This window comes from Eublepharis macularius, chromosome 2, assembly GCF_028583425.1.
Source record: "Eublepharis macularius isolate TG4126 chromosome 2, MPM_Emac_v1.0, whole genome shotgun sequence".
Classification (NCBI taxonomy): Eukaryota; Metazoa; Chordata; class Lepidosauria; order Squamata; family Eublepharidae; genus Eublepharis; species Eublepharis macularius.
Window position 1 is genome coordinate 63,980,911 of NC_072791.1, and position 22,694 is coordinate 64,003,604.

At 41.1% G+C, this 22,694-nt stretch overlaps 1 protein-coding gene across 4 annotated transcripts in view; it reads right to left on the reverse strand.

Annotated features, from left to right (window-relative positions):
• FSIP1 (fibrous sheath interacting protein 1) overlaps window positions 1-22,694 on the reverse strand; it is a 123,179-nt gene that overhangs the window by 86,312 nt on the left and 14,173 nt on the right. For all 4 annotated transcript variants that reach the window (XM_054971869.1, XM_054971868.1, XM_054971867.1 and 1 more), the window contains exons 6-10: window positions 22,463-22,547; window positions 11,988-12,086; window positions 7,872-7,981; window positions 5,884-5,994; window positions 2,567-2,731 (exon numbers count right to left, since the gene is read on the reverse strand). In XM_054971869.1, the coding sequence (XP_054827844.1) occupies window positions 2,567-2,731; window positions 5,884-5,994; window positions 7,872-7,981; window positions 11,988-12,086; window positions 22,463-22,547 (570 nt within the window). The remainder of the gene's footprint in view (window positions 1-2,566; window positions 2,732-5,883; window positions 5,995-7,871; window positions 7,982-11,987; window positions 12,087-22,462; window positions 22,548-22,694) is intronic.

Sequence of the window (22,694 nt, forward strand, 5' to 3'; positions counted from 1 at the left end):
TAGGCCCCCATGATGGCCGAGTAGTTGGAGATTTTTAGTGTCAGGGCCGCAGAAGAGTATAATTTCTTGCCCAAGGAGTCCAATTTTCTGCTCTCCTTATCGATGGGCACAGCATAAGACCCTTGGCGTTGACGGGTCTGCATTTCCTCAGTAATGAGGGAAGAAGGAGGTGGATGCGCAAAGAGATACGTACAAACGTCATCCCTTGTCTTGTACAGAGCCTCTAGCTTGCGAGATGTCGGGTACACAGAAGCCGGCTTATCACAGATGTTGGTAATGATTTCCACCAAGCCTTCGGTGAATAGGAAAGCAATGGTTGGAGGATTCCCAGACTGGACATACTGCAGAATCTTATCTTTTGGTTTAGGATCTACAGCAGAGATCTCGATGTCCAGAGAACGGGCCATTCGGACCATCTGCTCAGTATAGAGCCGGTAGTCCTCCGATGGTGATACACGACCGGTCCCAATGATGATGTCATCAGGCGACGGGTCAGATGGAGGGCTGGGGCTCGGGCCTTGGTAAGGTTCAGGCTGTTGGTAAGGCGAGACATGCCTGGGAGAGCCATAGTGGGAGAACTCACTCCGAGTGTCACCCCAGTACTCTCTGCCAAACGATGGAGAGCGTGCATACAGGGAGCCCTCTCTGTCATATCCACCCTGAGATACACGATAAGGTAGGTCCTCCCTACCCACGTAGCCCCCAGCATGCCACTCCTGGGCCACCCGAGGTGGAGCGTCGGGCAGGTCACCATCTTCATCAGTGGAGTGGTACAATGGAGGTGACAGGTGCAGTGATGGAGTCGAGGGCTTCTCCCAGAGCACCTCATCCGTTTGGACCGAAGCCGACTCCCTGTGCTTTGATTTCTTTTTCGCCTTCTTCTCGCCCTTGGCGGCTGAAGTTTGATCGACGCTTCAGTTCCGGTCCATCGGAACCGGCGATGTCAAGGTGGGCAATGGATCCGATGCCTTTGGTTCCGACCGGGCACTCGGCTTCGGAACGAGGCTAGCGCACGCCAATTCTGTAAGCTTCGGAGCCGACGGCGTTGACTCCGATATCGAATCCAACAGCTTGGGAACCGATCCAGCCGGAATGTTCGGATCCGACGAAGTCCTCAGCACCTTCGGCGCCGGTGTAGCAGGCGGTTCCGACCTTGTCGGAGATCTGGAACGGTGTCGCTTCCGAGTTGGATCTGACTTCGGGGCCAAATGTTTGCGACCCGACATGGAGCTCGCAGCGTCCTTCGGATCCGAGGTCGGAGTTGGGGCTTGTCGGGGCCGATCTGGCGAGCGAGAACGAGAGGTGGAAGCGGCGCTCCGGACAGATCCCATCATCGAGGGGGTTTCGGCTGTGCCATTAGCCGGTGGCGGCCCCCCCCGGGGTATCAGGGGCTCCTGATGCCCGCATAGCCCTTCTCCACAGTAGGGCATTCAATCTGTTTGCCCTCTCAGCTCTGGCCTTCGGGGTGAACCGTTGGCAATGCTCACATTTTTCGACAATGCGTCCTTCACCCAAGCACTCGAGGCAAATGGAGTGACCGTCCGTCCTCGTCATCTTCGTCGAACAAGTCGAACAGCGCTTAAACAACGACTTCTCCGACATCCTTGACAGAAGGTAGAAGACAGAACGATCTCTCTCACAAAAATTTTTTCTCTCACACTGGACAGCTAGATCTTTACCAGTCGGCGGCAAAGAAGAAACTGAGGGGAAGGGGGCGACGTCGCCCAATGTCGCTCGGGCAGGAAACGGCCGCGCATGCGCATTGGATCGGACGTGCGCCCCCTAGTGGACGTTAGCTAGAAAAGAAAAATCCGGTCGGCAGGCCTGCGCAGGCGCAGTCCCCATGTGGAGCTGCACAGAAGATGGACAGTGAATTAAACCTTTTTTCCGTCTATGATTAAATGTTTTCTTCTGTTCATGCTGCTGGCAAACATATCTTTTAAGTTATTTTTTCATTTACTTCATTTATACCTTGTCTTTCTTCCCCAAAGGAGACCCAAAATAGCTTACATCATTCGCTTCACTTTATTTTCACAAGCCTGTGAGGTAGGTTAGGCTGACAGCGTGTCACTGGCTCAAGGTCACCCAGTGAGCTTCCATGACAGAGCAGGGATTCAAACCTGGGTTTCACAGGTCCTAATCCGACAGTGCACCATACTGGCTTTCATATCAGTTACCGTATTAGAAAGTGAGGCAAATTCCTAAGGTGGAAGACATATCAATTATTGATTTCTAAAGTATATATTGGATGGTGATAACTGATTTTTGAGATTTTGAATTTTCACAGGAATCAGCTAAGGGTGCACAAACAAGGACTTAACAAAAACTGTTGCTCAGTTGCCAGATTTCCCACAATGTTCAGGAGTATTTTTTTCAGAGGGGCCCTTTCTTCCCTCACAGGGAATTCCCTGCCATGTTCAATGTAGAACAGAAGCTGTTCTCTGACTATATCTATTAATAAACATCTGTCCTTTGAATGAAAAGAGTGTGGTTAAATGCCAGTCTTTTCAAAAATGTTATCTGCTTCAAGTCAGGGGATCCCAAGCATTCTCCACATTTACCATACCTGATATATCTGTTTGGGGACTTTTGAAGAGGAGCTTTGAATAGTGGAAAAATCTGCATCTGAGGTTACTACTTTGAGTTGAGCATCAAGTTCTGTGAGATAATGATATTCCATTGGTTCAGGAGTGTAGCCTTCCCCTGGTATTAACCATCCAGTTGTTTCTCCCTGCAAAAAGGAATAATGAATCAATTTGTATGCCCAAATGACAGAACTAAGATAGGAAGCCAACTACATATGTTCTTTATGAGATATAAAGATTTTTCTTGTGGCAAACAGATACAGAATCTGATCCAAAACTTTGCATATGTTAAAAAGAGCATTTCAACAAGCCAAGCCTCAATACTTACAAATAATTTCTTGAAAGGGAAATTCAAAAAAATATCTTCTAGAGCAAGCAAATGAACTCTCAAAATTGCTACACAAATTTTCAAAGTAAAATATGTTCTAAGATACTATTTTGAGATAAGTTCAATACTTACATGATCTCATTTATACTTTCATGTGGCCCTACTGATTTTGTCTGTGGAAATGAAATTTGTCGCATATTTCTGCTGCCAATACATTTCCAACTGATGAAATATTCCTTTCCAGAGGCACAGTAAATGCTATTAGATTGGTGAACCTTTTGAGAGACATTATACTTTAGATCCGTGGGTAAGAGCATTCCCATACTGAGATTTTAAAACTGTTTAAATCACATTCTCACATTGTATGGAAAACAGCAGGTTATCATCATCTATTGAGCGGTATGGTGGAGTCCTTCAGGAAGGTGATGTTTGCCTTGCCATGTCTACACCATATTTGAGAATTCAATCACTATTCTAAAGTAGGTGAAAGAACCCCTCTACTGATCAAGTTCCTGACTTTTCATGATGAGGAGACAGGTAACCAATCATAAGGCAGACTACATGTTTTTAAATCTTGGTCCTGTAAAGTTATTCCCTTGGATATTTGAAGACAGGAGATTGGAGGGAGGGGCTCACAAAGTTAACCCAAACCTATGAGACAGCCCTATTCACATAACATATTCAATTCATGATTCACTGAATTATCATATTATACCTACAATAATCGAAAATAGTTGGGGGAGGGGTAAATTAGCCAACTGTTAGGCATGATGTTTCCTCCTCTTTCCCTCTTCTTTGTCCGTAAACAGCAGAAATGGCACCAGAAGTATTTTTTTAAATTCAAAAATAACTATTTTATTTATTTTAAAGTGGAAAGGTCAGGTGACATCAGGGTTTAAAATGTCTGAGGTAACTCAGCGTAGAAATCTCTCAGGTAAAATCAGTCCATGCACAGATTTTAGTTCTTATGCTCTTCACAGATACTTAAATTCTTATATTTAGAGGCTTTTGTTCCTGTGTTTTCCCCAAACACTCAAATATACTTCCTTTTAGTAGTTTCTCTCTTTTGGGTTTAAGAATGCTGGTACCTACTTTCTAGTACTCCAAACCCCTTCTATTCAAACACCAGTGTTTTCATTCAGTTTTTAACTGAATCTTAAGGTCTCCAAAAGGTAGTTTCCAACCACGTCCAACCAGGGATCTCTTCTCTCTCCAGAGCTATCTCCCTTTTTGACTGTATAGGGAAAGTCTCCTCTCCTTTGGAAATCTATCCCCTTTCTTTGGCCCGAATGGGAATCTGCACCCACTTCCCAAACTTCCTTGTCAATTTCCCCCCAGTTCTCCTGTCGGTGTTAAAGTGCTTTCAATTACGATTGTCTCCCCACTGTTCACACTCCATTCCTCCCAGCTAGGGCTGAAAACAGATCCTCCTCTTTCCAGTTCATGCTACCCAATTAAATTCCTTGGAGCAGCCTGTTACTCAAAGCTCTCTGTGACTGTGAGGGATTAACCCTTAACAGTCCTTTAGCTGTTCGTACAGCTCTTCTAGATTTTTAAAAAGTGCAGTTCATCACAATTACACTACACAGAAATTTCTTTATGATACAAAAATGTGCCAAAGTCTTTCAAAATTCCTACATATTCAATAATTATGCAGTTATTGAAAGCTATGCTACAAGCTTCATTGCTCATATTTAAATATGCTTTCTGACCACCACTTGCAGAATAAGAAATTAATTACTGAACAGTAAGTAAAGTAAAACTTTTGTTTTCCATCACTCATGGGAAATGGGGTTTGCCAGTTAATCAAATGGGCTGGAAACTCAAGCTTATTACTCTGTACTGCCCCCAGCTCAGAGGAATCTGCACTGCAATGATGAAACTCCACCCCATTGGGAACACCATGGAAACAACCCCTGTGCCCAGCAGGACCCTTCCCTTCTTGACATCTGAGCCATCCTACACAGCATGCAAACAAGCAGGTGAACTGCCTGAGAGCCCTATGGCAGATCTGGTTCCCAACAGCTCAAGACAGGCTGAGTGGGAAAGAGGCACCCCACAGCTGGTACTGCCAGCAGTCAGAAATCTGGCAATGGCCAGAGACAACGAGCTGACTGGCTGGCTGGCTAGACTGGTTTGGGGCATCTGTATGCCTGAGGATGCAGAGGTCTGGTGGCTGAGGAGGAGCTTGCCCTCTGGATGATGCTGGGTAAGTAGGTGTTGTGGATAATCAAGTGCTGGATACCATTCATAAATCAAGTGCTGGATACTACACTAAAGATCTGTCCACCACCCTATATCTAAGCCTATATATGAGCTAGGCCCTGAAATGCAGTATTTTATCGTCGCCATCTGAAGAGGTTGTATTGTATTTATTGTATAAAGTTGTTTTAATGGTATTTGTATGGTGTTTTATCTGTTTTTAACTGCTATTTATGTAAATTGAAATGTTGTACTCTGCCCTGAGCCTGCCTGGCGGGGAGGGCAGATTAAAAACCTAATATAATAAATAATAAATAAATAAATTGTAAGTCAACTCTTTTTAATCCACAGAAAAAAGCTCCTAGAAATGTAGCTGAAGGGAGGGTATCATACACATCTATAAATATTTTCAAGATGTAAATTACTATACCTAGTATAGATAAAGAAAACAAACTCCTTTTTAACTATTTTTGTAGCCCCAAATCAATTTTTAAAATCTGATACTTTTTAAACATTCAGCTGTAGATGTCGATCAGTAAATGTTAAAGTTGTAAATGTCAATCAATATACATAATCAGTATATGAAGCAGAAGGGAATCTTCACACACACACATCCACATGGATACAAGGTTTCACTCTGTGCATTAGCAGAACCAGCAAGGGAAGCTAAGGATTCATTGCACCAATCTGCTGTTAGAAAAAGGATGTATGTAGATTTATAGTGTAAAAATCAGAGTTGCAGAATGATCTAGATTAATATTTTTGTACCTCAAGTATTTGCAGTTCACTCCTCTCATCTTCAGTATCATTCAGTAATTCTGACAGCCTCTTCTTCTCTTCCTCCAGCATAACCACTTGGTTCCCAAAGTCCTTGATCAACTGAACAAAGAAAACAGTCATAAAGATAGAAGGCTTTGGAGTCTAATAACAGAACTCCAAGCTATTTCTTTAGAATTCAAATCAGGTTAATAGCAAAGCAAAACAGAACAAGCTATAACAGACGATAGATTTAGTGGCCTATAGACAATATCTTGTGGACTCTTAAAAGTTTTTATGTGTACATATTTGTATAAACAAGTGTTACATAAATGCTAAGTCTTCTGGCCAACTTGTCTCTGCTGTTCCCTTTACTTTGCAAATACAGACCTCAGCAAGATCTAGAACCTCTTTGGCTGGGGTCTACAATATTATGCAATGGCCTGCCTTAAGAGTTCCAAAAAGCCCCCACCATCCCAAAGTTAATGCAAGACTGTACACTTTAGAAAAGCTGTTGGAGCATAGGGTGTATGTTCATCTAGATGGCACATCAGGTGTTTTATCATGTATATTTCATTGCTTGCTTGCTTTGAAATATGAACTATGATTGTACAAATTTATTTTTGAATCCATTGAATGATTGTCAGCTTCCTTGATTGACAGAGACACAAGTTATAAATCTTTTTATAAAATAAAAATAAAGCAATTAGAGAGAAAGAGTCCAAGAAAACTAAAAAGTACATGAAAGGTGAAATACTTTCAACCAGTTCTACACAGCTAATAATTAAACCCAATGCTCAAGCAAACCATGTCATCTACTACATGGTGAACAGGTTAAGGCCAAAGTATATGTGATGATTAGAGATGGGCACAAACCAGGAAAATTCCAAACTGTGGCGTTTGTGGTTCATTGCCTTTCACAAACTTCATGAACTTGCCCCGGTTCTCGAACCAGTTCGTTCGGTTCATGAAAACATCACTTCCAGGTCAGCAGAAGGTCTGCAGAAGCCTATTCCCCTCATTGCCTAGGAAACTGATTGACCGGCAGCAGGTTGTCTGCAGTGAGGAACCGAAACACGAACCAAATGAACCAGGCTAAAATTTGTCAGTTTGTGAGAAATGAGCTCCCATGAACTACTGTTTCGCGAACCATGAACTGGCCTGGTTCGTGACCAGCTTTGGTTCATATTTCAGATCGTGTCTGCCTCTAGTGATGACAGGTGACCCAAGGCTTTAAATATGGGTCTATCCCAATCATATGTAAAGCAGAGGATTGGGTGGGGTACAATTTAAGACATGAAGAGATGTGTGGACAAAGCTGGAAGAAAAATTATTCCAGGGGATAGACAGACTATAAAAGGAAAAGTAATAAGACTCAGCAAGAGGATAAGTTGGCATCTGTCACCCCTACACCCTCTTTACACTGTAAAAACTGTTTAATGTATGATTCAAGCAAATCTGCTTTTAAAGGTACAAGTCTGCCACTGTCACACCACCAATGCCATTACACATATGCTAGCACCCAGTGAAATTACTGGTGTACAACTAATATACCAGAATCTGACAAATTTCATATCAGTGGATAATCTGTCTGGATAATCCTCCACTACACCATCCTTACAAAGCACTTCATAAGACTTCCTTCTATTTCCTCAATAGAAGCTACAGAAGCCTTAGAGGAACTTGATATAATGAAATAATAGGTATACAGGATAGAAAGAGATATATCTGAGTATATTATTATTATTATTATTATTATTGATGATGATGATGATGATGATGATGATGATGATGATGATGATGATACTTCAATAAATTCTAATATTTTCCTTGAAAAACCATGGTCATCACAAAGTGATACAAATCTAATATATTCCTTCTCCAGCCAACTCCACACCAAGCTAATTGCTGAAGCAGTTAATCAGCCACTATTAATTCATAAATTATTTTCATGAGGAGTCCTAAGACTTATTCTTTAACACAGACGTTTAAACATATACCTCTATGTTCTTTTTAATAAAATCATGTTTTTTAGAACTTCTTGCTGTTTTCTGATGAATGTTTTCTACTTTTTTCATTGAGCTTCTTGTTCTCTCTGCATTTAAACAACCTACAGAAAAGAAAACCAGTGTTAAAGTACAATTATACATTTTAAGCAAAGAAGACTCTTGAATTTATTCATATGATAAAAGAATAAGCCCTGAATTTACCATTTCATTTTATAATACACATAAAGTATTATTAAATTTGTTTTATTTTGGAAAAAAATGTAATAAAAGGGATACAGAAAAGAAAAAGGGATTATATAACATAGTTGCATAAATCAGAGATAGATCAAGATGGGTAGCCATGTTAGTCTATCTGTAGCAGTGGAAAAGAACAAGAGTCCAGTAGCACCTATAAGACTAACAACATTAGTGGTAGGGTTTGAGCTTTCATGAGCCACAGCTCACTTCTTCAGATACTTGAAGAAGTGAGCTGTGGCTCACAAAATCAGAGATCGTTATATATAACAGAATATATAAACCACAAAGTATTTCTCCTCCTCATCAAACTTTTTTAAAAAACACTTTCTGTGAGATACAATAATTCTTGCTTATATTAAAATACATTTATATTCAAGACTAGCTTGATACCCATGCTTCGCTATGATATTTAACTACTTTAAATCCAGTTATAATATTTATGTGTATGTAGCATCTTTGGGTGGGGGTGGGGTTGAGTTGGTTTTGTAGTATAATAGCATAGTACCCGAGCTTTACAAAGGTGTTTGAATAAAGCAAAGTGTGTTGATGCTGAAAACTGATGAAGTAAATTTCGAAATGTAACATTTATTGAAGAGATTTTTAAAAGGAAAAGATTGTAGTGCAATAAATAAAGTGAAAAATACGTACAACCGGGTTTTTTCTACTGAAGGACCTCCTTGTAGACCACATTGGTGGTTTTCCCCTCAAGTGCTAGGATCACCAGGCTGCTGGGTGAGCTCACTCTGGAGCAGGCCACATAGAACTGCCCATGTGAGAAGCAGTCCTCCCTCAAGTCAATTCCTGCCACCTTCAGAGTCTGACCCTGGCCTCGATGATGTTCCTGTGGAGGGCTTTCACTCGCAGTCTGGTGCCATCGCAGAGTTGGGGGGGGGGGTGAGGTTCTGGAGCTGCATCACTGAAGCCCCCACTTTGAGGAGAGAAGCTTGTGGGCTGGGAAGCCAGGAGGGTGAGCATGTTGAGGAACTCCACAGGGTAGTGGACCGTGTCATCCATCTGCATCACCGAGTCCACAGATCTGTACTCCATTTCTGCCCCTTCGAGGGAGTTGTGTTTCATTAATGATGGCAGCCTTGTCATTTTTGGGGGTCAGAGATGCATACTTGCATGGACTTCTCTGTGATAGTGGTGATATCAGGGCACACTACAGTTTGGTGTAGTGGTTAAGAGTGTGGGACTCTAATCTGGAGAACTGGGTTTGATTCCCCACTCCTCCACTTGTAGCCAGCCGGGTGACTTTGGGTCAGTCACAGCTTCTAGGAGCTCTCTCAGCCCCACCCACCTCACAGGGTGATTATTGTTGTGGGGATAATAATGGCATACTTTGTAAACTGCTCTGAGTGGGCATTAAGTTGTCCTGAAGGGCGGTATATAAATTGAATGTTATTATTATTACATTATTATATCAGGGTATATTGTGGCTGTTTGGTCTACTAGGGTTGTCACTACTGTGCCAAGGCCTGCAGGGATGGTAACCTTTCCCTTGGACTCGGGATACTCTCTGTCCCCTATTTTTAGTAGGAGTTCAGATAATTCCCCAGCGGACACCTCGCCTCTCAAGTGGACCCTCATGTTCTTTCTTAGTGAGAGTTTCCTGATGAGGGGCCACAGATATGATGCCTCGACACACACAGTAACCTCATCAGCTTGAGTTCCCCGTGGGACTACTGGCAGAGTCAGCCGGAAGTCTCTAGCCAGCAGCACAGTGACTTCCCCCATCACCCTCTCATTGCCCCTGACATCTTTGAGGGTTATGTTCAGTGCCTCAAAACACCCCTTGTACACCATGGTGCTCTCATCCCAAACAATGAGCTTACAGTTCCGCAGCACTTGGGCCATGTTGCTTTATTTTGAGATGCTGAACAGGGTGTTTCTGCATGGATGAGGTTAAGAGGAAGCTTGAAGGTAGCAAAGGATCACATGCCATGCCTAAGTGAGCCTTGACCTTCCATGCAAGTGAGTGCCTCTCTACTCATCTTCCAGGATTGCTTTGCTCATAGAGAGACTCTGCCGCTCTGTGCACCTCGGTGTGATCTTGCTACTACTTGGCCACTGCTGCTAGATGTACTGCAGGAGTATGATGTGCGTATTTCTTTGCCGCATTTCCAAGTTGCTTCCACCTTTTAGCATCAGTGTATCTTGCATGACATCTAGCAGGAGGCTTCTTGGGGGCAGTAAGAGGTGATGGCTGCAAGAGGTGTGAGTTGGACTGAGGGAGGGGTGGTGTGGTGAGCACTTCAGCAGGTTCATGTGAGAGATTTGCATCCAAATGGCCCCTAGAAAGGTCGTGCACCATCTCCCCATGAACATTTAAAAACTCATTTAAAAAAGTCATACTGACTTTTATATAAAATCTCTATTCAGGAGTCTTGTACTGTCTTTCTTCAACTGTCTGCAGTTTCCTTAACCTGAATTTTTTACCTCAGAACACAGAGTTCCACAGCTGAACAATCAGAGAGAGGGGGGTGCAGGCAGGCAGCAGCCTGCCAGCCATACAGAAAAGCCAGGCCCACAGGGAGATTGGTGGCCCTAGTGAACTTTATGGGGAAGACTGGGAGGCGCATTTTACCTCAGGACACATTCAATGACTCCCAATAACAACTGCATACTGTTTAGAATGTTGGGATGAGGACCAATCAGGCCACATATGCAAATGACCTCGAAAGGCTGGCCCAATCAGGGAAGAGTAGCCAAGTTGGCAATGAGCCGGGGGTGGGGGGGAGCAGGCAGCAACCTGCCAGCCACACAGGGAAGCTGTATCCCTACGGGAAAACACATTTTACCTCTTTTTACCCCCTTAGGGGGCAAATTTCTTAAAATTCCTTCTTAGTTGGTGTTTAACATCATGAAAGGCATGTTCTCTCCAAATTCCATATTACTAGGTCCAGGGTTTTGGGCTGGGCGATGATGAGTCAATCAAGACACTTGTCTTTATATATATAGATTTTATAGTCAACATTTTGAGTTACAGATTATTATTAAATTTTGACTCTTTTCAATATGACTAACAAGAGTAATTTTATTACATATGGCCCCACACCAGCTTTCAAACTAGTAAGCACAACTAAAAGTAAAGAGAAACTTCAATCCTAACCATGATTACTCAGAAGTTACACCTGTTGGTTTGAATAGGATTTACTTTCAAATAAATACTTTCAAATTAATAAAAGGCAACCTTTTATTGACTACCTTTATATTTAAGTAACCTTTCCCCAGAAGGAAGGTATTCTGCAATCACTGACCCTTCTATATACAGCCATTCTAGCCAACAAAATTGTATTATACCAGCATGATTTGAAGATGTGGCAAAAATTCAAGTATTGTATCACTAAGAAAGATCACTAAGAAAGAAGTAATCACACTACAAAGATGGTGAGCAATCTCCTCAAAGGATTAGGTAATAAAGATGTAAAGCAAAAGATGCCTTATTTTAAGTAACTGTTACTTCCTCACTGACAGATGGGGGAATCTGAAACTACGTATCTGTAACAAAGGATATGTTCACATAGCCACTGATATAGCACAAACTGTATACTTTTTGCAGAGGAGTTAGCCGTGTTAGTCTGTGGTAGCAAAATCAAAAAGAGTCCAGTAGCACCTTTAAGACTAACCCATTTTATTGTAGCATAAGCTTTCGAAAATCAAGTTCTCTTCGTCAGATGCATGTTTCTGTAACATGCATCTGACGAAGAGAACTTGATTCTCGAAAGCTTATGCTACAATAAAATTGGTTAGTCTTAAAGGTGCTACTGGATTCTTTTTGATTTTGTATACTTTTTGGAAATGATATATTTTTTTTATAAAACAATTGCTTTAACTTAGAGAACAAGAGAACACTGCCACTGCTTGTACCTTGTTTGATTGGTCTTCCGCTGTATTCATAATTTTCTGAATTAATCTGTGTGTGAAATATACCAATGAACATTTCACCTTCATCAACGGCAGTGGGATCTGTAAATGAAACATTATTAAATAAATTCAAAGTATTTACGCTTTGCAATAGAAAAAAAATTAACATTCAGAGAATGTTATATTCCACCCAAAGATATTTCACATAAATAAAATTGTCATAAGAATAACTGAGATTTTGTTGTAGAGGAAGGAGGCATATGAATAGAAACTGGAACATTTATTTCCCCCAACAGCATTTGTCATTATATATGTTATATTTGGGGGAGCAAGATGACAAGATGTCTCCTTTCATCCTGTTTAATACAATCAAACCAGAACACCTTGTGACATCACTACAGGCCTCTTCTGCACTGCTCGACCTCACAGACAGAACACTGACTACGAACTCTGTCTACAGGCTTGTTAAATCAGACAAAGAAGAGGACATTTGAAGACTCACAATGTATCCCCTGTCCTACTGCTAGCTGCTGCTTCTCCTGCTGGCCTCCTTCACTGCTGCCCGCCCCCCTCCTGGCCTTGGCCACCATCAGTTTTTTTTGCACACCCTTTTGCATTGCTGACTGCCACTCATACTTCAGAAGTTTGGTTTTTGCAACATCTGGTTGCGAAACCAGACATTGCCATTAACGTTTTAGGAATTTCTCCCTCCAAATTATTTTTAAGTGTAAGATTTCTCTTAAAACCCAGCATTCCCCCAAGTCTGCAGAACTCTAAATGTGGCTGGCCCCATTGTGCAGATATGGCTGCATGAATGGGGACCAGCCTTTAACCATTAAATGCAGTGGTATTTCATACATTTATTTTCTGAAAATCTGAAGAATATATTCCTTAAATTAAATCTGTTATCTAGAAATGTCCAAATAACACAGCCACTGAGTGGGATAAGGGACCATATAAAATGTAGATGTTTAAAGTAGTATCACAGTAAAAGAAACAAGAAAATATTAAACAAGGCAAAAGATTAAACAAGATGGCTCTGATTTCAGTCTAGAAACATTTTCCTGTGCTTCCACTACCCACTGTGCTCACACCAATGCCACATGCCTGCCTGACAAAGAAGATTGCACAGTGACAGTACAAGAGTATTGAAAACTGCCATTAGGTAATATAAAACTTTAAAAAAAATATGCGACTCTGAATAGAAGACATCAAGGCAACTTTGACAGCACCATCCTAAACAAAGTTACACCCTTCTAAATCCATTGAAGACAATAGGCTTTAGAAGGGTGTAACTCTGCTTAGGATTGCATTGTGAGTCTTCCTCTGGAAGTCCTTCTAAACATCAGAAATGCAGTGAAAAATATAAGTGGATTATGATTCTTAAAACTTAGCCACCATTTATCATCCACACATTCATCTATACTAGTGATTCTCATTCTTTAATCTACCAACACCAAGCATACAATATCATCAAAAGTAAAAAAATAAAAATAAAAAGCACAGCAAAAACAGCTTTCCATTTCTGATATATGCCCACAAAACATACAAAACAGAGATGCCAGGCATGCACTCAGTTAGAGCTTTGTGCCTGATGGCCATCAGCCAACTACTTAATGTTAGGATTTGTTCCTATTTGCTGTGAGCCACTTTTTAAGGACATGGGAGACGGAAATCTAGGATCTGGAATTTTAATCTTAGGACAGGGTGGGGAGTATAAAACAACTCTCTTCCATTAGCTGCCAGAAGCTATTACAAGTGTCCAAAATCCCAAGTGCCCCATTTGCCAAAAAAAGTTCTCAATGTCACCTCCCTGATTTATAGATTACCCCCTCTAGGACCTTATGACCCTTCCCATTAAGACTCACTGATCTATACTTAACCAGTATAGAACTCAAGACCAAGTCCTATGTTGAGTATGTCAGTTGATTTGATGAACTCAGCAATTTTCATTTGGTACACTGGCAGGACTAGCGTCAGCCATTGCGATATCTGGGTCAGCTGCCCAGGCCCTATGCTGCGGGGGCTGTGCTGGGAGCCCCACTATCCTACATCTAGCTGTCCCAACCACTGACCTGAAGCCCTTCACCTCCTGAAGCCCCAACCAGTGCAGGGTTGCCACTGATCCCCCACACTTCCTAAAACTCAGGTAAGGACAGGGAAATTAGCTGTAAAACAGTCGAGGGCTGGCAAGCACCCTAGAGTTGATTCCTCGATGCTGCCTAAGATTCAGGCAGTGGGGCCGGGAGACTGACAGGGGAGCAAGACTGGGGCTTAGGGATCCCCACCATGCTATAGCTGATGTCACTCCCCCCTACCCGAAGCGGGAAAACCAAATATTTCACCGGTGCACCCCCCTAGTGCTGAAGCAATAGCAACTCTATAGAATGTGCACAGAATAAGAGGATTTCTATAAGTGACATAAACCAATCAAATTTATTACAATACAAGATCAGCTACAGAAAGTCAGCAATAATGGAAATAAGAATTTAAAAAATAATGAAGTAAAAAATAAAAAGGGTCAGTCAGCCACTTGTGTATCCCATACACCTAAAGGCAAAATTTAGCAACTTTATTGGTTATCTCCTGGGAAGAATCTGCAAGAAGAAGAAAGGCATAAATTTGTTCAGATCTTCCAGGTAAAGTTGTCAAAACCAGATCTTTGATTTATTGTTCCTTAATTTTGGTCATAAGATTTCCTTAGGAGGGTTTGTATCCAGCCAAAAATAAGACATTGGTATGATGTGATCACTGTATTTGTGTCATTTGCTAGGATCACAGTGTTTCAAAGCTGCGATGCTTTATCTGATGTAAAATATTTTTAGTATTGATGATCCTCTTTCACAGAACAGATTAACCTGTAGCTCTGTACAGGTTTTAGATCAACAGTGAGTTGTTCAAAGACACGTTCTAGTGGATCACAGATGTTAAGCTCCAAAGTGATTGGAGATGGTCACTGTCTTGTCGAGATCCTACTTCAAAGTGCATGTTGCAACTGAGCAGATTGCAGGATATTAAAATGAAATCTATAGTACTTGCACCAAGCTCAGAGCAGCATGTATACTCCTCGGGGCTATCTCCTTCGGTAGTCCCATTAAGAATGGAAAGGTCTAACCTAGATGCAAGCTGTAGTAAGCAATAACCTTTTCAATTTGACTTGCCATCCTTGGAGGTTCTAGAGGGGAGAATATTTAAGGAATCATGCACTGGTGGCACTGCATTGAAGGAAGTATATAATGGAGGTCCTCTGAAGGTCCAAGTCTGGCATTAAAATCTCCTGCAACCACAATAGATGCACTTGAAAACGAGGTGAGCAGTGAGTCTAAATATAGTTCAAACTTGGTCCATACTTTTTGTGCCCATTTTCTGGTGCCGTAAGATGGAATCAAGAGGGTTTGTTTCCTATACTGTTATAATCAAGAGAGTTTGTTTCCTATATTGGGCCCAATGTCCATAAGATATCAGCGTGGTGACATAAACAAGATTGCTGCAGTAGATACAGCAGCATTTAGCAACCAATCAGAATATACTATTTAGTCTCCTACATAGTCTAATATGGGTATGGCAAATGTACAGGACATTTCAGAAAGACAATTAAATTGAATTGCTATTGAATATGTAATTGATAGCTTATATATGAACATTTACAGAAGGTCTCACTTAACTGAGCCAAGGTGGACTGCTACTATAGAGCTAATTAGTTAGTTACATTTCATCCATTATTTTCAACCAAGCTCTTGAGATAAAATGGGCTTGACAAGTAAAGATGCAGATACGTACAAGACCCTTAGGCAAAGAAGATCTGGAAACTATTTAAACCATGCTGAGTTCTCTTGAGGAGTGAGTCAGAATACACCTGAAGCAGATGATTCATATTGCAATAAGTAACTGCAATTAAAAGTAAGGGGTGGGGTCTTAGTTAATATTTGTTTTAGTTAAATATAAAAGTCTGGGGTTTTTAAGTGTTAACAGAGTCAAAATCACGTATATTATCAAATACTGACATCTACTGGTCATATTAGTAGTCTCACATTAATGTAAGCACCACTCACTTTCATTCAAAAGTTAATTAAGTTTATGCAATGACTGGAACTTTTAGAATGCAAGCTTATTGGCAAGGCACATTTTGCTTTTATGCATGTTGCCTTGTAGAGTCTTAGGCACTTTTTGCTGCTGCTGCTGCTGCTGCTAACAACAACAAAGTTCTGTCTCTCACGTCTGTATTCTTAAATGTTTTTCGATTCCACTTTTACAAAGTTTATTTAACCAGACATCTAGACTTTTAGATTTAGTCAGGCAATTGGTTCAGTTCAAACACAGCACAGTTGAATGATTATTTTATTTGTGGTCAAAGACCATTACTATGGCAATACATCCTTAACAGTCAATAAAATAATTCCAGCATAAAAGTGTAAAAAGACATAAAAATACACTTAACTTTTAATGTATTTAAAGCACATTAGAATAAATATAGTTCCCTGGGAACAAAAGTGATTCTAATATTTAAAGTATTAATATTAAAATAGTCAAAATCGTAAAAGGAGCAAAACAAGCTAAGTATGGCCATGCTTCTTATTCTGGAATTTAACCAAATGGGAGACAGAATGTGGCTATTTGCCTGGAGATAGGCAGATTTTCATCAATTAGGAGTTTCTCCAAGCAGGCCTTATCTGCCTCTACAATTGGTCTGTCTAATTATGGGGAAATAAAGTTGTCCCTATAAACTTGATGGAAAGGACAGCGAAAGAACATATGAGGAAGTGATTCCATTTCACCAGTGGAACAACAGCAGTGTCTGTCCTCAAATGGGATCTTCCTATATTTCCCTTCAGTGACCATTGAGGGGATAACTGCACAATAAGTTCCTCCCATAGATTCAAAGTATGTTCTTTCTTCTTCCATTGTATAATCTGTCTGTAGGTTTTTTTCTGGTTTAATAAAGCTAATTGTGCCTCTGATCTCCTTTCCAAATTATTGCTCAAGGAGAGAGAATATAAACAGTTTAGTTCTTTTTTGCTCTGGCGCATTCAGTGTCAAACCAGGGTTTGACATTTCTATGAGGGCAGTATAAACTATTTTCTGGCAAGGTTGTCAAGATAGTATTAAGCTTGTGGGTTAGAAGCTGATAATCAACTAACAGATCATGGTTAGTGTTTAAATTTGTGAATGGTGAAACATATTTTTGCAGAGCGCAGTTTATTTTAAACTATGATTAGTTTGTGAAATCAGAATTCAGTTTGAAGACAATCATTCAAGCTAGGATGATAATAGTGATCCTGGTTTGATGTAGCCTAAACATTAATAGTGAAGTGGCCTACTTTTATGTCACGATTTCATGTGACATATAGACCAAGCAAATAAAATAATAACGGACTCTGTATTCAGTGCTATGTGCTTTCTAGCCGACCAAACTGTCCACACATAATAGATGGGAGGTAATTAATAAAAAAACTGTATTAATATATCACAAAATGGTGCAAGTCTCAAATTTTATCCAGCAGGATTTGAATCCAGTAGCACCTTAGATACCAACAAGACTCTCAGGATATAACCTTTCGAGAGTTAAAGCTCTCTTCTTCAGATATCAGGAAACAAAAGAAGAGAGCTTTGACTTTCAAAAGTTATACTCTGAAAATCTTGTTGGTCTCTTAAGGTGCTACTGGACTCAAATCCTGGTGTTCTGTTGCAGACCAAAACAGATACTTGATGAAATGATGACTCAATCACCAGTGATGTCACAGGCACAATCCAGTAGATGCATCACACTTGCACAACCATATTCCACATAGCAAATGCAAAAGCAGTGGATGTGCAAACAGAGAAAATGTAGTCTCTTGGAGGTGGGGAGGTATCTATAACAATTTTTTTTAAATCTCATTTATAGCAGCAAAAGTAACTGTCTGAAATAGCCATTGCTATGAACATAAAAGAGAATGTTATTTTCTGGTATATACTTAAAATGACTATTTTCAGTCTGGAAACAGAACTGGTTAGTTACAAAGACTCTTTGGTCAATCTACCAAAGACTTGAGCTAGAAAATGAAAATGTCTTAATTAGGAAATGTGGTGAAAGTACTGATAAATTATAAATAAGATTTGTCCATTTAAGGCTGTAATCCTCGGCATAGTCCTTTGGTGATGAGTTCCAGAGGACATAGTAGGAGTTAAACTAAAAAAAATGCATAGGATTGGCTGTAATTTCTGTGAACATGTATGAAGATCAAAATGTTGTTTGCTTAAGTATCTCTTGGCAGCTAAACTGTTTAACACGTGGTTGGGCTTTTTATGTAGTAATTTGGAAGGCTGTGATTGGTGGCAGACTTAGTTGGTACATTAAGCTGCACTGGAGCCTGGGAAATGGTGGGGGGCATTTGATTTTTTTACTTATGTATGGGAAGTTCTGGAGATATGCTAAGGATTTCAGTGGCATAACATTACATGGGGGCCTCTCTAGCACTGGAGAGGTTTAGAAAGCCATGACATCTTGCTGCCCAGTTCTATGCTGGTGCTATGCTTAATCACCATTCTAATCCCTCTGGAGATGGGGTTTAGGGTTGCATGGTTAGCCTGATATATTAAGACACAGTCCTGAACCTTTAAGTTTTATTAGGTGTCCAGAGGCTATTCCTAATATAGATCCTCAACAATCAAAATAGAAATAAATGAATCTGAAAACACAATACACTTGGTCTATATTCTTATTTCTGGTTTTAAAATACTTAGGATATAGTTTGACCCCCTTCCAGGAATTTCCTACAATTGGGGGAAACAGATACAGAGACTCTTAAAGCATCTTCATACAACCATCTCAGGCAGTGGCTGCCATGTATACAGTTAAACTGTGCAAATGTCCAGTCACTTGTGAGTCATAGTGAGTCATAGCAGCAAATAGCTGCCACCACATAGAGCAGGGGGGCCAAACTTGCTTACTGTAAGAGCCACATAGAATACACATCAGATGTTTGAGAACCACAAGACATGATGCACTGAAGTGACTTAAGAAGAAGAGGTGGGTTTGGGGGACTGCCCTGAAAGTGACATCACAGGAAGGGGTGGAAATATGCTGGAAGTGACATCATTGGAAGGGGTGGAGCCTGGGAAGTGCCATCACCTGAACTTTGATCTGGAAATGACATCATATAACATGACGTCACAAAAGAATCTGTACATGATTCAGTACATCAGTAAGGAACATGAGATCTTGCATTCCTTCATTATTTTTCAGTTGAGGATAGAATCTGTTTTCTTCTTCAAGAAAATTAATAATAGGCTCCAACAGATCCATAAACCAACTTAAAACATCATTGGTTGACAGCCACCTCACACTGCAGTAGAAAGAGACATCACTGGATTTAACTTCAAGATCCAGTTCTTCAATAAAATTCTTGAACTGTTGATGGGTCTTCCCATTTGAGCATATGCAATTGACAATTTCCAGACCAGATTTTGTAACATCCTCATACTTGAAATATCTGGATGCCAGGTGCTCACGGTGAATAATGCAATGAACAGGGAGAAACTCTGGAAAGCTAGGATCACTTTTCATAAGTGCAATTAATCCTGCATTTTTACCCACCATTGCTGGTGCTCCATATGTTGCAACACTGACAAGTTTATCCAGTGGAATTTCAGCACTTGTTAAGGCTCTATTTAGTGATGCTTTTAACACTGTTAACTTGTTTTTCCATTATTCCGATGTAGGTGGACAATCAGATGAAAAGATTTTGTGATTTGTTTCATAGTGGCAATTTAAGTTACTGACTTTGTGATGACTGAGTGCCAGATTACCGATAAGACACAAAGGTTACCTCCTTTATTGGTGAAAATCTTCCTCCCACTCTGGCCTAAAACTTCTGCCTTCGTCTTCATACTTTTGTTTTTTATAATGTGATGACATCATCTTCCTTCACAAAATCGCCATGTCTCCAGTCCAGCTTGACCCCACCAGTCCTGTACCATGCCCCCGCCCCCCACCATCAGCCCAGCCACCTGGCCCAGGCAAGGGAAGGGAAAGGGGTACGCGTGTGTGCCTCAGCCAGCCAGCTGGCCATCTGGCTCCCTGGCTCACATCTTTCTGCTGCCGCCGCTGCAGCCAGACATGTGGAACCTCCAGACATGAGATCCCTCGCTGAGCTATTTTATTTTATTGTAGCATAAGCTTTCGAGAATCAAGTTCTCTTCATCAGATGCCTGATCCGAACTGGTCAAATACAGAAGAGGAGGGGAGGGGAAAGAACAGGACATATATCACAAGAAGACAGAATGCAATTAGTGTGAAGGCAATCAAAACATTCCTTTGCTTGTAAATGTAAACATCTCCTTTTGGTGTGGAGTCAGTTTGCCGCAGTGAAGGTATACAATTCCTATGTAGTATAAGCCCTCGATAACCACAGCTCTCCCTGCCAGCTGCATCTGACAAAGAGAACTGTGGTCCCCGAAAGTCCACAGGCACTCAGGCTGAGATAATTGACAAACAAAGCCCACACCAGGCGTCTCTGGGCTCCCCCAGACCACGCCTCTGTAAAGGAAATCTGTTACCTGTGATAATGTGATAACCATTCATAGTCTCTATTCAGTCCCAGCTTGACAGAGTCAAATTTGCATATGAATTCCAATTCAGCAGCCTCCCGTTGGATTTTGTTTTTGAAGGGTTTCTGTTGAACCACAGCGACTTTTAAGTCTTTGGTGGAATGTCCTGGTAGATTGAAGTGTTCTCCCACTGGTTTTTGGACGTTTCCATTTCTAATGTCAGATTTGTGTCCATTTATTCTTTTGCGTAGAGGTTGGCTGGTTTGTCCAATGTACAGAGCAGAAGGACAGCTCTGCCCCTATATCTACCCAGGGAATACAATTACAGGACCCAATGGCATCAACTACACTGTCTCTGGCTCTTACAGCTGCTCATCCTCCAATCTGATATATGCCCTCATGTGCCAACAATGTCCTTCTGCTCTGTACATTGGACAAACCAGCCAACCTTCGTTTGGACTGCCCCTTTGCTCTGGATCAGACAAAATTGCTGCTACGCTTGGAATCCAAATGGATTTTTGGCTTAAACTCCTTGGCGCCAAATGGCTTAAATTCAGAGATTGATTTTTCGTGTTTTCTGTAAGTTTTGGGACCCTTGCAAAGATCCTCCTTTAGATTTCTGACCCCTCCCCCCCTTGTGGAGATTTAATTAGCAGTAGTCCTTTCTTTGTTGCATGTCCGTGAATCACGCTGGTGGAGGAACGGTGGGAGATCTTGTTTTTCGTGCTTGCGACACACTTATGTCCAGTCCGAAAGATCTTACGCCCAGGAGGAAGTGAGGAGTGGTCCTCACGAAACGGGTTAATTACAATTGCCTGCAAACCCCCGTCGGCGTTTTCCTGTATATATATAATTGACTTTATGGACTGTTATTGCAACATTCTGGCGGCACGATCTCCTACCTACCGACTTCCCCTTACTAACTGTGGCATTTGCACTTTAATTAATTGAATTGTTTCCGGACAAATGTATATTTGTGTATTTTGCAATTTATGTACATTGATTTATGAACGGACGCTGTACTGATGCACTTCTGTAATTCCATGACTTTTGTATGTATATAATGAAATTGTAGCACTTTTGCACTTTATAATATATATAATTGAATTACACCTTTGGGGTTTTGACTACAGACTAACACGGCTAACTCCTCTGGATCGCTGAGCTATGAGGCTGAGTGGTCTCCTTTCCTGCTCTCTCTTTTCTCCCAGCGACCTCTGGTGGTAGGGAGGAGCTTGCAAGCTTGCCTATTTCCCCCTCCTTCCCCGCTAAAATAAACATGGCCATGGCAACACTCGGAGACCTCTGGGAGCCGCATGGAATGTCTACAAGAGCCACATGCAGCTCCTGAGCTGCAGTTTGGCTACCCATGACATAGAGCATTCAAACCAAAGAGAATGTTCAGCAGCCCACTGTAAACAGTCTCTTTTGCAGAGTACGACTGGAACATCGGAGACAACAATCTTGCAAGATGGAAAGTTGCATTTTTCAGTAACTCTCATTTTACCTTGAGATGGTGGAGAAATACCATTTCTGTGTACCAGATACATTTGCTGGGGAGACCATCAACAGGATCCAACCCCACAGATAACTGCCTGTCTTCCTCCTTGCCCTGCCCAAGACACTCCCTATTTGAAGAGTCTGGAACCAATTTTGAACACGTACTTGCCTTATCATACCAAAAAATGATACAGATTTGTCCATCTGCTTTTTATGCCTCATGGTGGTTTGTGTTTTGGCAAGTACAGATTTGTTGTAAACTTCTGAAATACCATCACTTTGTAACCACAGGACTCTACCTATGCACACATTTTCCTGGGAGTAAGTCCCACTATACTGAGTGGGGCTTACTTCAGACATTTATCAAATTCTACGCATATTTACTGAGATTTCCTTATATTCTGTAATAGCATTAAAATTGCCATTCCCTTTTTTTTTTGGTTACTTACTAGATGTTTCAGAAGCCAAAGCTAAAAACCTGCTGGTATTTTCATCCTCTTCACTAGTCACTGAGGAACTTCGAGATGTCATAGACTGTAAAAAGACACCACACCCAAAGAAAACATATGAAAAAAATGAGGAAACTGGGGATGGTCATGCAATGTCAGGTTTTGATATTGTGCCTTTATTTCTGTTTGACATGCACAGCCTTTTAGGCAAGATACACTAGAACTTGGGGCC